This window comes from Oncorhynchus kisutch, unplaced genomic scaffold (genome assembly GCF_002021735.2).
Source record: "Oncorhynchus kisutch isolate 150728-3 unplaced genomic scaffold, Okis_V2 scaffold1891, whole genome shotgun sequence".
Classification (NCBI taxonomy): domain Eukaryota; kingdom Metazoa; phylum Chordata; class Actinopteri; order Salmoniformes; family Salmonidae; genus Oncorhynchus; species Oncorhynchus kisutch.
This window is the reverse complement of record NW_022263836.1, coordinates 12501-32563: the sequence shown is the minus strand read 5'-3', so window position 1 is coordinate 32563 and position 20063 is coordinate 12501. Positions and strand designations below refer to the sequence as shown.

General features: G+C 39.8%; 1 protein-coding gene across 1 annotated transcript in view; it reads right to left on the bottom strand.

Moving 5' to 3' along the window:
• Positions 1–19446, bottom strand: part of LOC116368220 (protein tweety homolog 3-like) — a gene marked incomplete at its 5' end in the record, with an annotated part of 28320 nt that extends 8874 nt beyond the window's left edge. The window contains 8 exons of the mRNA XM_031819150.1: positions 5679–5771; positions 5913–6005; positions 6143–6198; positions 11664–11739; positions 12204–12276; positions 13100–13195; positions 17901–18121; positions 19291–19446. Coding sequence (XP_031675010.1) covers positions 5679–5771; positions 5913–6005; positions 6143–6198; positions 11664–11739; positions 12204–12276; positions 13100–13195; positions 17901–18121; positions 19291–19446 — 864 coding nt within the window. The remainder of the gene's footprint in view (positions 1–5678; positions 5772–5912; positions 6006–6142; positions 6199–11663; positions 11740–12203; positions 12277–13099; positions 13196–17900; positions 18122–19290) is intronic.
• Between the last annotated feature and the right edge of the window lie 617 nt (positions 19447–20063).

Sequence of the window (20063 nt, the reverse complement as noted above, 5' to 3'; positions counted from 1 at the left end):
ACACCACCCTGTTAGAGCCTGGACATAGTCCTGGAACACAACAATATAACACCACCCTGTTAGAGCCTGGACATAGTCCTGGAACACAATATATCACCACCCTGTTAGAGCCTGGACATAGTCCTGGAACACAATATAACACAACCCTGTTAGAGCCTGGACAGTGTCCTGGAACACAACAATATAACACCACCCTGTTAAAGCCTGGACATAGTCCTGGAACACAATATAACACCACTCTGCTAGAGCCTGGACATAGTCCTGGAACACAATATAACACCACCCTGTTAGAGCCTGGACATAGTCCTGGAACACAATATAACACCACCCTGTTAGAGCCTGGACATAGTCCTGGAACACAACAATATAACACCACCCTGTTAGAGCCTGGACATAGTCCTGGAACACAACAATATAACACCACCCTGTTAGAGCCTGGACATAGTCCTGGAACACAATATAACACCACCCTGTTAGAGCCTGGACATAGTCCTGGAACACGACAATATAACACCACCCTGTTAGAGCCTGGACATAGTCCTGGAACACAACAATATAACACCACCCTGTTAGAGCCTGGACATAGTCCTGGAACACAATATAACACCACCCTGTTAGAGCCTGGACATAGTCCTGGAACACAATATAACACCACCCTGTTAGAGCCTGGACATAGTCCTGGAACACAATATAACACAACCCTGTTAGAGCCTGGACAGTGTCCTGGAACACAACAATATAACACCACCCTGTTAGAGCCTGGACATAGTCCTGGAACACAACAATATAACACCACCCTGTTAGAGCCTGGACATAGTCCTGGAACACAATATAACACCACCCTGTTAGAGCCTGGACATAGTCCTGGAACACAATATAACACCACCCTGTTAGAGCCTGAACATAGTCCTGGAACACTACAATATAACACCACCCTGTTAGAGCCTGGACATAGTCCTGGAACACAATATAACACCACCCTGTTAGAGCCTGGACATAGTCCTGGAACACAACAATATAACACCACCCTGTTAGAGCCTGGACATAGACCTGGAACACAACAATATAACACCACCCTGTTAGAGCCTGGACATAGTCCTGGAACACAATATAACACCACCCTGTTAGAGCCTGGACATAGTCCTGGAACACAATATATCACCACCCTGTTAGAGCCTGGACATAGTCCTGGAACACAATATAACACAACCCTGTTAGAGCCTGGACAGTGTCCTGGAACACAACAATATAACACCACCCTGTTAAAGCCTGGACATAGTCCTGGAACACAACAATATAACACCACCCTGTTAGAGCCTGGACATAGTCCTGGAACACAATATAACACCACCCTGTTAGAGCCTGGACATAGTCCTGGAACACAATATAACACCACCCTGTTAGAGCCTGGACATAGTCCTGGAACACAATATAACACCACCCTGTTAGAGCCTGGACATAGTCCTGGAACACAACAATATAACACCACCCTGTTAGAGCCTGGACATAGACCTGGAACACAACAATATAACACCACCCTGTTAGAGCCTGGACATAGTCCTGGAACACGACAATATAACACCACCCTGTTAGAGCTTGGCCAGAGTCCTGGAACACAATATAACACCACCCTGTTAGAGCCTGGACATAGTCCTGGAACACAATATATCACCACCCTGTTAGAGCCTGGACATAGTCCTGGAACACAATATAACACAACCCTGTTAGAGCCTGGACAGTGTCCTGGAACACAACAATATAACACCACCCTGTTCGAGCCTGGACATAGTCCTGGAACACAATATAACACCACCCTGTTAGAGCCTGGACATAGTCCTGGAACACTACAATATAACACCACCCTGTTAGAGCCTGGACATAGTCCTGGAACACAATATAACACCACCCTGTTAGAGCCTGGACATAGTCCTGGAACACAACAATATAACACCACCCTGTTAGAGCCTGGACATAGTCCTGGAACACAATATATCACCACCCTGTTAGAGCCTGGACATAGTCCTGGAACACAATATAACACAACCCTGTTAGAGCCTGGACAGTGTCCTGGAACACAACAATATAACACCACCCTGTTAAAGCCTGGACATAGTCCTGGAACACAACAATATAACACCACCCTGTTAGAGCCTGGACATAGTCCTGGAACACAATATAACACCACCCTGTTAGAGCCTGGACATAGTCCTGGAACACAATATAACACCACCCTGTTAGAGCCTGGACATAGTCCTGGAACACAACAATATAACACCACCCTGTTAGAGCCTGGACATAGACCTGGAACACAACAATATAACACCACCCTGTTAGAGCCTGGACATAGTCCTGGAACACGACAATATAACACCACCCTGTTAGAGCTTGGCCAGAGTCCTGGAACACAATATAACACCACCCTGTTAGAGCCTGGACATAGTCCTGGAACACAATATATCACCACCCTGTTAGAGCCTGGACATAGTCCTGGAACACAATATAACACAACCCTGTTAGAGCCTGGACAGTGTCCTGGAACACAACAATATAACACCACCCTGTTAGAGCCTGGACATAGTCCTGGAACACAATATAACACCACCCTGTTCGAGCCTGGACATAGTCCTGGAACACAATATAACACCACCCTGTTAGAGCCTGGACATAGTCCTGGAACACAATATAACACCACCCTGTTAGAGCCTGGACATAGTCCTGGAACACAATATAACACAACCCTGTTAGAGCCTGGACATAGTCCTGGAACACAACAATATAACACCACCCTGTTAGAGCCTGGACATAGTCCTGGAACACAACAATATAACACCACCCTGTTAGAGCCTGGACATAGTCCTGGAACACAATATAACACCACCCTGTTAGAGCCTGAACATAGTCCTGGAACACTACAATATAACACCACCCTGTTAGAGCCTGGACATAGTCCTGGAACACAATATAACACCACCCTGTTAGAGCCTGGACATAGTCCTGGAACACAACAATATAACACCACCCTGTTAGAGCCTGGACATAGACCTGGAACACAACAATATAACACCACCCTGTTAGAGCCTGGACATAGTCCTGGAACACGACAATATAACACCACCCTGTTAGAGCTTGGCCAGAGTCCTGGAACACAATATAACACCACCCTGTTAGAGCCTGGACATAGTCCTGGAACACAATATATCACCACCCTGTTAGAGCCTGGACATAGTCCTGGAACACAATATAACACAACCCTGTTAGAGCCTGGACAGTGTCCTGGAACACAACAATATAACACCACCCTGTTAGAGCCTGGACATAGTCCTGGAACACAATATAACACCACCCTGTTCGAGCCTGGACATAGTCCTGGAACACAATATAACACCACCCTGTTAGAGCCTGGACATAGTCCTGGAACACAATATAACACCACCCTGTTAGAGCCTGGACATAGTCCTGGAACACAATATAACACAACCCTGTTAGAGCCTGGACATAGTCCTGGAACACAATATAACACCACCCTGTTAGAGCCTGGACATAGTCCTGGAACACAATATAACACCACCCTGTTAGAGCCTGAACATAGTCCTGGAACACTACAATATAACACCACCCTGTTAGAGCCTGGACATAGTCCTGGAACACAATATAACACCACCCTGTTAGAGCCTGGACATAGTCCTGGAACACAACAATATAACACCACCCTGTTAGAGCCTGGACATAGACCTGGAACACAACAATATAACACCACCCTGTTAGAGCCTGGACATAGTCCTGGAACACAATATAACACCACCCTGTTAGAGCCTGGACAGAGTCCTGGAACACAATATATCACCACCCTGTTAGAGCCTGGACATAGTCCTGGAACGCAACAATATAACACCACCCTGTTAGAGCCTGGACATAGTCCTGGAACACAATATAACACCACCCTGTTAGAGCCTGGACATAGTCCTGGAACACAATATAACACCACCCTGTTAGAGCCTGGACATAGTCCTGGAACACAATATAACACCACCCTGTTAGAGCCTGGACAGAGTCCTGGAACACAATATAACACCACCCTGTTAGAGCCTGGACATAGTCCTGGAACACAATATAACACCACCCTGTTAGAGCCTGGACATAGTCCTGGAACGCAACAATATAACACCACCCTTTTAGAGCCTGGACATAGTCCTGGAACACAATATAACACCACCCTGTTAGAGCCTGGACAGAGTCCTGGAACACAATATAACACCACCCTGTTAGAGCCTGGACAGAGTCCTGGAACACAATATAACACCACCCCAGAGAATAAGAGAGAAGATAACAGAAGAAGAGAGGAGAAGAGAGGAGAGATGAAGAGAGAAGAGAAGCGGAGAGGAGAGGATAAGAGAAGAAGAGGAGAGGAGAGGAGGAGAGGAGAGGATAAGAGAAGAGGTGAAGAGAAGAGAGGAAAAGAGAAGAGATGAAGAGAAGCGGAGAGGATAAGAGAAGAAGAGAGGAGGACAAGAGAAGAGAGGAGAGGATAAGAGAGGAGAGGAGAGGATAGGAGAAGAAGAGAGGAGGACAAAAGAGAGGAGAGGATAAGAGAGGAGAGGAGAGGATAGGAGAAGAAGAGAGGAGGACAAGAGAAGAAGAGAGGAGAGGATAAGAGAAGAGAGGAGAGGAGAAGAGAAGAGAGGAGTGGACAAGAGAAGAAGAGAGGAGAGGATAAGAGAAGAAGAGAGGAAAGGATAAGAGAGGAGAGGATAAGAGAAGAAGAGAGGAGAGGATAAGAGAAGAAGAGAGGAGAGGATAAGAGAAGAAGAGAGGTGAGGATAAGATAAGAAGAGGAGAGGATAAGAGAAGAAGAGAGGAGAGGATAAGAGAAGAAGAGAGGAGAGAGGAGAGAAGCGGAGAGGAGAGAGAAGCGGGTGTGAGTCATATTGTCCTATGAGGTTGTTGTCAGTTGTTTGATTTGAGGAAAGAGACAGCCTGGTGGCTTGAGATCTCCCTGGTAACGACTCTTACTCATCACAACAGTCACGACAACACCGTTTGAAAACAGTTGAATCAAGGTGTAAAGGAGGTGGGATTTAACAAGTTTTCTCTTTCTGGACTTCAAGAAGAGGAAAATCACTGTCATTATCATGAAGGGTGAGAGGAGAGAGAGAGGGGAGAAAAATAGACAGAGAGACAGAGAGAGAGAGAGACAGAGACAGAGACAGAGAGAGAGAGAGAGAGAGAGAGAGAGACAGAGACACAGAGAGAGAGAGAGAGAGAGAGAGAGAGAGACACAGATTGCGAGAGAGAGACAGCGAGAGAGAGAGACAGCGAGAGAGAGAGACAGCGAGAGAGAGAGAGAGAGAGAGAGCGAGAGAGAGAGACAGGGAGAGAGAGAGAGAGACAGGGAGAGAGAGAGAGAGACAGGGAGAGAGAGACAGCGAGAGACAGGGAGAGAGAGAGACAGGGAGAGAGAGAGAGACAGGGAGAGAGAGAGACAGGGAGAGAGAGAGACAGGGAGGGAGAGAGAGAGACAGCGAGAAAGAGAGACAGGGAGAGAGAGACAGGGAGAGTAGCTACCCCATCTATAAATAATGAACAGTTGAACAGGGGGAGGGACCAAAATTGTTTAATTTATTTGAAGGAGAGGAGCTCATCCCCCCCCCCCCCCCCCACACACACACACTGTATCTCACCATGTGCAGGCTGCGACAGTCGACCAGAGCGGTGAGTTGATGAAGGCCAACCTCCGTAGAGTTCAACACAGTCTGAATCTGTTCCAGAGTCCCCTAGAGAACCACAGCAGAGGTTACACTCACAGACACACACACACACACGCATGAACCCCCTGCACAGGCACACACACACACTTTCAAGCACAAAAACAAACACACGTGAACATCAGCACACACACTCACACACACCCCTACCTTGGTGTTGGGGTAATCCCGTATAGCTGACTGTAGGAGTTCTGCCACGTCATCTTGCATCTCAACCAGGGCTTTGTGACTGCCAGACAGCTTCTGCAACACACACACACACACAGACACACACACACACACACACACACACACACACAGGACTTCAGTGAAGGGCAGGACTTCAGGACTGCCCTTCATTCTTCCTGATTAGAATGTGTGTGGAGGAGGTGGAGTCGTACATGCTGGAAAGGATTTGATTGGCCACTGCTGCACCTCAGGTAATACTGCAGGATATCTGGAGAGAAACAGACACATATTGACGTCAATAATGTATTTATTTACCCCTTTTACTGAATGAGGTAGATCAATTCAACTGGAAGAAGTTCTTATTTACAACAAGAAGACATAGTGTATACTATGAAGATGATAGAGTATGGTAATGAGGAGAAACACAGTCAATATATACGAACAACTAAACAATGACAGACAGAGAGACAGACAGAGACAGAGAGACAGAGAGAGAGAGACAGAGAGAGAGAGACAGAGAGAGAGAGACAGAGAGAGAGAGAGACAGAGAGAGAGAGAGAGAGAGACAGAGAGAGAGAGACAGAGAGAGAGAGACAGAGAGAGAGAGACAGAGAGAGAGAGACAGAGAGAGAGAGACAGAGAGAGAGAGACAGAGAGAGAGAGACAGAGAGAGAGAGACAGAGAGAGAGAGCGAGGATCATTCACTGTAGGTCTTCAAACCCTGCATCAGTAAATGATTAAAACTAGGACTGATAAGGAACAAACCAACATGAACTGTAACCGCTGAGCCTCAACAACAAGACTATCAACCCCAATGTAAACACACCCACCAGGGCTTCTGTTAGACGGTAAAAGCCGGATTTTGGCTGATATTTGTTTTTTGAAAAGCGATAAATAAAATTGCCGCCGGAGAAGAAGAAAAAACCCTGTTAAATAAATAAATACTGTTAATAAACCCTGTTAAATAAATAAATACTGTTAATAAACCCTGTTAAATAAATAAATACTGTTAATAAACCCTGTTAAATAAACTGTTAATAAACCCTGTTAAATAAATACTGTTAATAAACCCTGTTAAATAAATACTGTTAATAAACCCTGTTAAATAAATACTGTTAATAAACCCTGTTAAATAAATACTGTTAATAAACCCTGTTAAATAAATACTGTTAATAAACCCTGTTAAATAAATACTGTTAATAAACCCTGTTAAATAAATACATACTGTTAATAAATCCTGTTAAATAAATACTGTTAATAAACCCTGTTAAATAAACTGTTAATAAACCCTGTTAAATAAATACTGTTAATAAACCCTGTTAAATAAATACTGTTAATAAACCCTGTTAAATAAATACATACTGTTAATAAACCCTGTTAAATAAATAATGTTAATAAACCCTGTTAAATAAATAATGTTAATAAATCCTGTTAAATAAATACTGTTAATAAACCCTGTTAAATAAACTGTTAATAAACCCTGTTAAATAAATACTGTTAATAAATCCTGTTAAATAAATACTGTTAATAAACCCTGTTAAATAAATAAATACTGTTAATAAACCCTGTTAAATAAACTGTTAATAAACCCTGTTAAATAAATACATACTCTTAATAAACCCTGTTAAATAAATACTGTTAATAAACCCTGTTAAATAAATACTGTTAATAAACCCTGTTAAATAAATACTGTTAATAAACCCTGTTAAATAAACTGTTAATAAACCCTGTTAAATAAATACATACTGTTAATAAACCCTGTTAAATAAATACTGTTAATAAACCCTGTTAAATAAATACATACTCTTAATAAACCCTGTTAAATAAATACTGTTAATAAACCCTGTTAAATAAATACTGTTAATAAACCCTGTTAAATAAATACTGTTAATAAACCCTGTTAAATAAATACTGTTAATAAACCCTGTTAAATAAATAAATACTGTTAATAAACCCTGTTAAATAAATACATACTGTTAATAAACCCTGTTAAATAAATACTGTTAATAAACCCTGTTAAATAAATACATACTCTTAATAAACCCTGTTAAATAAATACTGTTAATAAACCCTGTTAAATAAATACTGTTAATAAACCCTGTTAAATAAATACTGTTAATAAACCCTGTTAAATAAATACATACTGTTAATAAACCCTGTTAAATAAATACATACTGTTAATAAACCCTGTTAAATAAATACATACTGTTAATAAACCCTGTTCAATAAATACTGTTAATAAACCCTGTTAAATAAACTGTTAATAAACCCTGTTAAATAGATAAATACTGTTAATAAACCCTGTTAAATAAATACATACTGTTAATAAACCCTGTTAAATAAATACATACTGTTAATAAACCCTGTTAAATAAATACTGTTAATAAACCCTGTTAAATAAATACATACTGTTAATAAACCCTGTTAAATAAATAAATACTGTTAATAAACCCTGTTAAATAAATAAATACTGTTAATAATAACAATCTCACTGGACAGACTAACTGGCATTAATAGGACCGAGCCCATAATAAGGCGGAGGCCGATAAGACAGAGGCCGATAATAAGACGGAGGTCCATAATAAGGCGGAGGCCGATAAGACAGAGGCCGATAATAAGGCGGGGGCCCATAATAAGGCGGAGGCCGATAAGACAGAGGCCGATAATAAGACGGAGGCCCATAATAAGGCGGAGGCCGATAATAAGACGGGGGCCGATAATAAGGCGGGGGCCCATAATAAGGCGGAGGCCGATAATAAGACGGAGGCCATAATAAGGCGGAGGCCGATAATAAGGCGGGGGGCGATAATAAGGCGGAGGCCGTAATAAGGCGGAGGCCGTAATAAGACGGAGGCCGTAATAAGGCGGAGGCCAATAATAAGGCGGAGGCCGATAATGAGACGGAGGCCGTAATAAGGCGGAGGCCGTAATAAGGCGGAGGCCGATAATAAGGCGGAGGCCATAATAAGACGGAGGCCATAATAAGGCGGAGGCCGATAATAAGGCGGGGGCCGATAATAAGGCGGAGGCCGATAATAAGACGTAGGCCGTAATAAGGCAGAGACCGATAATAAGGCGGAGGCCGATAATGAGTCGGAGGCCATAATAAGACGGAGGCCGTAATAAGGCGGAGGCCGTAATAAGACGAGGCCGATAATAAGGCGGAGGCCGATAATGAGACGGAGGCCATAATAAGACGGAGGCCGTAATAAGGCGGAGGCCGTAATAAGGCGGAGGCCGATAATAAGGCGGAGACCGATAATAAGACGAGGCCGATAATAAGACGAGGCCAATAATAAGGCGAGGCCAATAATGAGGCATAGGCCGTTTAATAAGGCGGAGGCCATAATAAGACAAGACTGATAATAAGGCGGAGGCCAATAAGAAGAGGCCGATAATAAGGCGGAGACCAATAATAAGGCGGAGGCCGTCAATAAGACGAGGTCGACAATAAGACGAGGCCGATAATAAGACAATAGCTTGAATGAAAAGATGAAGGATACACACACACAGTCAGGAGAGAGAAAGCAGGGCGAAGAGAGAAGAGTTGCTGGAGCGTTAAGCTGCCATAGAGACAGATAGCATACTGTCAATCATATAGACTCCCTACTGGAACACACAGTGGAGAGAACATCATATAGACTCCCTACTGAACACACACACAGTGGGGAGAACATCATATAGACTCCCTACTGGAACACACACACAGTGGGGAAAACATCATATAGACTCCCTACTGGAACACACAGTGGAGAGAACATCATATAGACTCCCTACTGGAACACACAGTGGAGAGAACATCATATAGACTCCCTACTGGAACATCATATAGACTCCCTACTGGAACACACAGTGGAGAGAACATCATATAGACTCCCTACTGGAACACACAGTGGGGAGAACATCATATAGACTCCCTACTGGAACACACACACACAGTGGGGAGAACATCATATAGACTCCCTACTGGAACACACACACACAATGGAGAGAACATCATATAGACTCCCTACTGGAACACACACACAGTGGGGAAAACATTATATAGACTCCCTACTGGAACACACAGTGGAGAGAACATCATATAGACTCTCTACTGGAACACACAGTGGAGAGAACATCATATAGACTCCCTACTGGAACATCATATAGACTCCCTACTGGAACACACAGTGGAGAGAACATCATATAGACTCCCTACTGGAACACACAGTGGGGAGAACATCATATAGACTCCCTACTGGAACACACACACACAGTGGGGAGAACATCATATAGACTCCCTACTGGAACACACAATGGAGAGAACATCATATAGACTCCCTACTGGAACACACACACAGTGGGGAGAACATCATATAGACTCCCTACTGGAACACACACACACAGTGGAGAGAACATCATATAGACTCCCTACTGGAACACACAGTGGAGAGAACATCATATAGACTCCCTACTGGAACATCATATAGACTCCCTACTGGAACACACAGTGGAGAGAACATCATATAGACTCCCTACTGGAACACACAGTGGGGAGAACATCATATAGACTCCCTACTGGAACACACAATGGAGAGAACATCATATAGACTCCCTACTGGAACACACACACACAGTGGAGAGAACATCATATAGACTCCCTACTGGAACACACAGTGGAGAGAACATCATATAGACTCCCTACTGGAACACACAGTGGAGAGAACATCATATAGACTCCCTACTGGAACACACAGTGGAGAGAACATCATATAGACTCCCTACTGGAACACACAGTGGAGAGAACATCATATAGACTCCCTACTGGAACACACAGTGGAGAGAACATCATATAGACTCCCTACTGGAACACACAGTGGAGAGAACATCATATAGACTCCCTACTGGAACATCATATAGACTCCCTACTGGAACACACAGTGGAGAGAACATCATATAGACTCCCTACTGGAACACACAGTGGAGAGAACATCATATAGACTCCCTACTGGAACATCATATAGACTCCCTACTGGAACCCACAGTGGAGAGAACATCATATAGACTCCCTACTGGAACACACAATGGAGAGAACATCATATAGACTCCCTACTGGAACACACACACACAGTGGGGAGAACATCATATAGACTCCCTACTGGAACACACAATGGAGAGAACATCATATAGACTCCCTACTGGAACACACACACAGTGGGGAGAACATCATATAGACTCCCTACTGGAACACACACACACAGTGGAGAGAACATCATATAGACTCCCTACTGGAACACACAGTGGAGAGAACATCATATAGACTCCCTACTGGAACACACAGTGGAGAGAACATCATATAGACTCCCTACTGGAACACACAGTGGAGAGAACATCTTATAGACTCCCTACTGGAACACAGAGTGGAGTGAACATCATATAGACTCCCTACTGGAACACACAGTGGAGAGAACATCATATAGACTCCCTACTGGAACACACAGTGGAGAGAACAGAGTGTGTGTGTCAGGGTCAAGGTTGACCTGTCTGTCAGAAAGATGGAACCCAGATGGAATCCATCCATCTATCTATCACTTCCACCTCTACTTCATGCCCTTGTTCCTGTAGTTGTTCCTGTAGTTGTTCTATCTATCTTTCAGTCCCTTCTTTTCCCTGCCTCTCCTCTTCCCTCCTTCTGTTCCCACATTTCTCCAACTCCTTCCATCCAGTTTTGTCCTTCCCTCGTTCCCCTACCTTGGTTGATAACAGCGTTCTCCTTGGTTACCCTGGTGATGTAGGTATCCGGGGAAACACAGAAGTCGCTGGCCGTCTGTGAAAGAGAGACCATATGTCCATCACACAACCACAATACAGCCACACACAACCACAACACAACCACAACACAACCACACACACACAAAACCATAACCACAAAAAAATGTATCGCAACATAACCACAACACAACCACAACACAACCACAACACAACCACAACATAACCACAACACAACCACAACACAACCACAACACAACCACAACATAACCACAACACAACCACAACACAACCACAACACAACCACAACACAACCACAACACAACCACAACATAACCACAACACAACCACAACACAACCAAACATAGGGTTCAGATCAAATTAAAAGTAAGGTATCTTAGATCTTTGGTATCTTAGACTACTTTTTCTACTTTGTCTAAGCCAATAGAAATCCAGTGAAATTATGTCATGTCACAGGAAACTGCCGTTGTCCTAGCAACACGTTTCCATGGTGACACTCACCGCGGCAGCTGCCAGCTCCAGTCCCAGAGACCCCCAGCTGATGATGAGAGTCAGAACACCCAACAAACACACCCTGAGAGAGAGAGAGAGAGAGGTATTAACACCTTATAAATGTTCAACCCTGTGAAATCACTGTGTGTGTGTAAAACAACGTGGGGTTGAGTCAGAGACATGTAACACACACACAACCTGTGAAATGTGAGTCATGCACACAAGATGGTCTTAATGTGTCCTCACTCCCACTCTGTCAATCTCTCTCCTACCCTCTCTCACTCTCTCTCCTACCCTCTCTCGCTTTCTCCAACGCTCTCTCTTTCTCCTATCCTCTCTCGCTTTCTCTCCAACCCTCTCTAGCTCTCTCCTACGCTCTCTCTCTCTCTCCTATCCTCTCTCGCTTTCTCTCCTACCCTCTCTAGATCTCTCCTACACTCTCTCTCTCTCTCTCGCTCTTTCAATCTCATCATCTCTCTCACTCCCACCGTCCATCTCTCTTTCCTTTCTTCTCTCATCATGTCCTGACTCCACAACTCTCCTCTTCTCACTGCCTTTTCTCTCCCTCTAATCATCCCTCGCTCTACCAGCCTAAACTCCTCTCTCCCTCTAATCATCCCTCGCTCTACCAGCCTAAACTCCTCTCTCCCTCTAATCATCCCTCGCTCTATCAGCCTAAACTCCTCTCTCCCTCTAATCATCCCTCGCTCTACCAGCCTAAACTCCTCTCTCCCTCTAATCATCCCTCGCTCTACCAGCCTAAACTCCTCTCTCCCTCTAATCATCCCTCGCTCTACCAGCCTAAACTCCTCTCTCCCTCTAATCATCCCTCGCTCTATCAGCCTAAACTCCAGAGTTTAACTAACATCCAGAGTTCTCTGTGGTCGTCATGTGGTGTGGCTCACCCAATCAGAGTGCCTTTAGAGTTGCGTATCAGTCCGAACAGAACCAGCAGACAGATCAGAACATCAAACAGCAGCAGAGTCAGGTATACCAGCCACCTGGAAATATATAACACAATATATAACACTATATATAACACTATACCAGCCACCTGGAAATATATAACACAATATATAACACTATATACAACACTATACCAGCCACCTGGAAATATATAACACAATATATAACACTACATATAACACTATACCAGCCACCTGGAAATATATAACACTATATATAACACTACATACAACACTATACCAGCCACCTGGAAATATATAACACAATATATAACACTACATACAACACTATATATAACACTATACCAGCCACCTGGAAATATATAACACAATATATAACACTATATACAACACTATATATAACATAATATATAACACTATATATAACACTATACCAGCCACCTGGAAATATATAACACTATATATAACACTATATATAACACTATATATAACACTATACCAGCCACCTGGAAATATATAACACAATATATAACACTATATACAACACTATATATAACATAATATATAACACTATACCAGCCACCTGGAAATATATAACACAATATATAACACTATATATAACACTATACCAGCCACCTGGAAATATATAACACAATATATAACACTATATATAACACTATACCAGCCACCTGGAAATATATAACACAATATATAACACTATATATAACACTATACCAGCCACCTGGCAATATATAACACAATATATAACACTATATACAACACTATATAACACTATATAACACTATATACAACACTATATACAACACTATATACAACACTATATATAACACTATATACAACACTATATATAACACTATATATAACACTATATACAAGACTATATATACACACCACTATATATAACACTATATACAACACTATACAACACTATATACAAGACTATATATAACACTATATACAACACTATATAACACTATATACAACACTATATATAACACTATATACAACACTATATACAAGACTATATATACACACCACTATATATAACACTATATACAACACTATACAACACTATATACAAGACTATATATAACACTATATACAAGACTATATATAACACTATATAACACTATATACAACACTATATAACACTATATACAACACTATATACAACACTATATATAACCCTATATATAACACTATATACAACACTATATAACACTATATACAACACTATACATAACACTATATATAACACTATATACAACACTATATACAACACTATATAACACTATATACAACACTATATAACACTATATATAACACTATATATAACACTATACAACACTATATACAACACTATATATAACACTATATACAACACTATATAACACTATATATAACACTATAGACAACACTATATATAACACTATATACAACACTATATACAACACTATATACAACACTATATAACACTATATAACACTATATATAACACAATATATAACACAATATATAACACTATATACAACACTATATACAACACTATATACAACACTATATACAACACTATATAACACTATATATAACACTATATATAACACAATATATAACACAATATATAACACTATATACAACACTATATACAACACTATATACAACACTATATACAACACTATATAACACTATATACAACACTATATAACACTATATATAACACTATACAACACTATATACAACACTATATATAACACTATACATAACACTATATACAACACTATATACAACACTATATACAACACTATATAACACTATATAACACTATATACAACACTATATAACACTATATACAACACTATATAACACTATATACAACACTATATGCAACACTATATAACACTATATACAACACTATATACAACACTATATATAACACTATATAACACTATATATAACACTATATATAACACTATATATAACACTATATATAACACTATATATAACACTATATACAACACTATATACAACACTATATACAACACTATATACAACACTATATACAACACTATATACAACACTATATACAACACTATATAACACTATATACAACACTATATATCACTATATATAACACTATATATAACACTATATATAACACTATATATAACACTATATATAACACTATATATAACACTATATATAACACTATATACAACACTATATATAACACTATATAACACTATATATAACACTATATAACACTATATAACACTATACACAACACTATATACAACACTATATACAAGACTATATACAACACTATATACAAGACTATATATAACACTATATAACACTATATACAACACTATACAACACTATATACAACACTATATACAAGACTATATATAACACTATATAACACTATATATAACACTATATAACACTATATACAACACTATATAACACTATATACAACACTATATACAACACTATACAACACTATATACAACACTATATATAACACTATATACAAGACTATATATAACACTATATAACACTATATATAACACTATATATAACACTATATATAACACTATATATAACACTATATATAACACTATATATAACACTATATATAACACTATATAACACTATTACAACACTATATAACACTATATATAACACTATATACAACATTATATACAGCACTATATACAGCACTATATATAACACTATATACAACACTATATACAACACTATATACAACACTATATACAAGACTATATATACACACCACTATATATAACACTATATACAACACTATACAACACTATATACAACACTATATATAACACTATATATAACACTATACAACACTATATACAACACTATATAACACTATATATAACACTATATACAACACTATATATAACACTATATACAACACTATATATAACACTATTACACACTATATATAACACTATATATAACACTATATACCAACACTATATATACACTATACAACACTATATAACAACACTATATACAACACTATATACAACACTATATATAACACTATACAACACTATATACAACACTATATATAACACTATACAACACTATATACAACACTATATAACACTATATATAACACTATATATAACACTATATATAACACTATATACAACACTATATATAACACTATATATAACACTATATACAACACTATATATAACACTATATATAACACTATATACAACACTATATATAACACTATACAACACTATATACAACACTATATATAACACTATATACAACACTATATATAACACTATACAACACTATATACAACACTATATATAACACTATACAACACTATATACAACACTATATAACACTATATATAACACTATATATAACACTATATACAACACTATATATAACACTATATATAACACTATATACAACACTATATATAACACTATACAACACTATATACAACACTATATAACACAGTATATAACACTATATATAACACTATATACAACACTAATATAACACTATATATAACACTATATACAACACTATATATAACACTATATAACACTATAGATAACACTATATATAACACTATTATAACACTATATATAACACTATAATATAAACACTATACAACACTATAATACAACACTATATATAACACTATATATAACACTATATACAACACTATAGATAACACTATATATAACACTATATACAACACTAGATATAACACTATATACACACTATATACAAACACTATATATAACACTATATATACACTATATACCAACACTATATATAACACTATACAACACTATATATAACACTATACAACACTATATACAACACTATATATATAACACTATATATAACACTATATACAACACTATATATAACACTATATATAACACTATATAACACTATATACAACACTATATATAACACTATATACAACACTATATATAACACTATATACAACACTATATATAACACTATATACAACACTATATATAACACTATATATAACACTATATATAACACTATATATAACACTATATATAACACTATATATAACACTATATATAACACTATATATAACACTATATACAACACTATATATAACACTATATACAACACTATATATAACACTATATACAACACTATATATAACACTATATATAACACTATATATAACACTATATATAACACTATATATAACACTATATATAACACTATATATAACACTATATATAACACTATATACAACACTATATATAACACTATATACAACACTATATATAACACTATATATAACACTATATATAACACTATATATACACTATATATAACACTATATATAACACTATATATAACACTATACAACACTATATACAAGACTATATATAACACTATATACAACACTATATATAACACTATATATAACACTATATACAACACTATATATAACACTATATATAACACTATATATAACACTATATATAACACTATATATAACACTATATATAACACTATATATAACACTATATATAACACTATATATAACACTATATATAACACTATACAACACTATATACAAGACTACATATAATAGAGTCAGGTACAAATATATAATATAACAACATATAAGACAATATATAAAATAATATATAAAATAATATATAACACTGTATGGTACATGTATACAGCTGTAGCTCACCTGTACCAGTCAAAGGCTTCCGTCTTGAAGGCCAGGTCTTCTAGGGAGATCTCAGAGTTACTCCAGAAGGGGATGTCCACCATGAGTCTGACCAGCTCATCCAGCTGACCCTGGAGCTTCTGGACGATGGACACGTAGTCAGTCTGTTCAGAGTAGACCGTCTCCAACTGGACCAGACCTCCCTCCACTGTCTGGTTCAGAGACAGGGCACTGTCCGTCACCTACAGAGAGAGAGAGACACATAGTCAGTCTGGTCAGAGTAGACCGTCTCCAACTGGACCAGACCTCCCTCCACTGTCTGGTTCAGAGCGCTGTCCTTCAGAGAGAGAGAGAGACACATTTGTGAGTGTTTTTTTAGAATCTGGAAGGTGTTGAGAGGTAGGATGAAAGTGGAGGGATGTTAGTCCTTAGTGCAGTAGGATGAAAGTGGAGGGATGTTAGCCCTTAGTGTGGTAGGATGAAAGTGGAGGGATGTTAGCCCTAGGTGTGGTAGGACAGTGGAGGGATGTTAGCCCGACAGTGGAGGGATGTTAGCCCTTAGTGTGGTAGGACGACAGTGGAGGGATGTTAGAGCTCTGTGCAGTAGGATGAAAGTGGAGGGATCTTAGCCCTTAGTGCGGTAGGATGAAAGTGGAGGGATGTTAGCCCTTAGTGTGGTAGGACGACAGTGGAGGGATGTTAGCCCTTAGTGTGGTAGGATGAAAGTGGTGGGATGTTAGCCCTTAGTGCGGTAGGATGAAAGTGGAGGGATGTTAGAGCTCTGTGCAGTAGGACGACAGTGGAGGGATGTTAGCCCTCTGTGTGGTAGGACAACAGTGGAGGGATGTTAGCGCTCTGTGTGGTAGGATGACAGTGGAGGGATGTTAGCCCTTAGTGTGGTAGGATGAAAGTGGAGGGATGTTAGAGCTCTGTGCAGTAGGACGACAGTGGAGGGATGTTAGCCCTCTGTGCGGTAGGACGACAGTGGAGGGATGTTAGCCCTTAGTGTGGTAGGACGACAGTGGAGGGATGTTAGAGCTCTGTGCAGTAGGATGAAAGTGGAGGGATCTTAGCCCTTAGTACGGTAGGATGAAAGTGGAGGGATGTTAGCCCTTAGTGTGGTAGGATGAAAGTGGAGGGATGTTTGCCCTTAGTGTGGTAGGATGAAAGTGGAGGGATGTTAGCCCTTAGTGTGGTAGGATGAAAGTGGAGGGATGTTTGCCCTTAGTGTGGTAGGATGAAATTGGAGGGATGTTAGCGCTCTGTGCGGTAGGATGAAATTGGAGGGATGTTAGAGCTCTGTGCTTGTGTTTGGAGTATACATGTTAGTGTGTGTGCGTGCGCGTGTGCGCGTGTGTGTGTGTGCGTGCGCGTGTGCGTGTGTGTGTGTGCGCATGCGTGACTGTCCCACCAGTTTGTCGACCCCTGCCACGGTGCGGTTGGCGTGCCGTAGAGAATACGCCAGGCGGTTGGCTCCATCACATGACTCCCCATTTCCATAGAAACCCACGGCGATGCCGGCACTGCGGGAAAGACAGGAAACAGGAAGTGTTATCGCATTGGCCAATATCAGTCACACACACACACACTAACATGTATACTCCAAATCATAAGCACAGAGCTCTAACATCCCTCCAATTTCATCCTACCGCACAGAGCTCTAACATCCCTCCAATTTCATCCTACCGCACAGAGCGCTAACATCCCTCCAATTTCATCCTACCGCACAGAGCGCTAACATCCCTCCAATTTCATCCTACCGCACAGAGCGCTAACATCCCTCCAATTTCATCCTACCGCACAGAGCGCTAACATCCCTCCAATTTCATCCTACCGCACAGAGCGCTAACATCCCTCCAATTTCATCCTACCGCACAGAGCGCTAACATCCCTCCAATTTCATCCTACCGCACAGAGCGCTAACCTCCCTACAATTTCATCCTACCGCACAGTCCAGCCTCTATGTGTGTGTTTGCTGTTCTGTCACCCACCAGCAGGAGACAGTGTGGAGTAGACAGACAGACAGACAGACAGACAGACAGACAGACAGACAGACAGACAGACAGACAGACAGACAGACAGACCCAATCTCTCCCTATGGCTATAGGACAGCAGGAGACAGTGTGGAGTAGACAGACAGACAGACAGACAGACAGACAGACCCAATCTCTCCCTACGGCTATA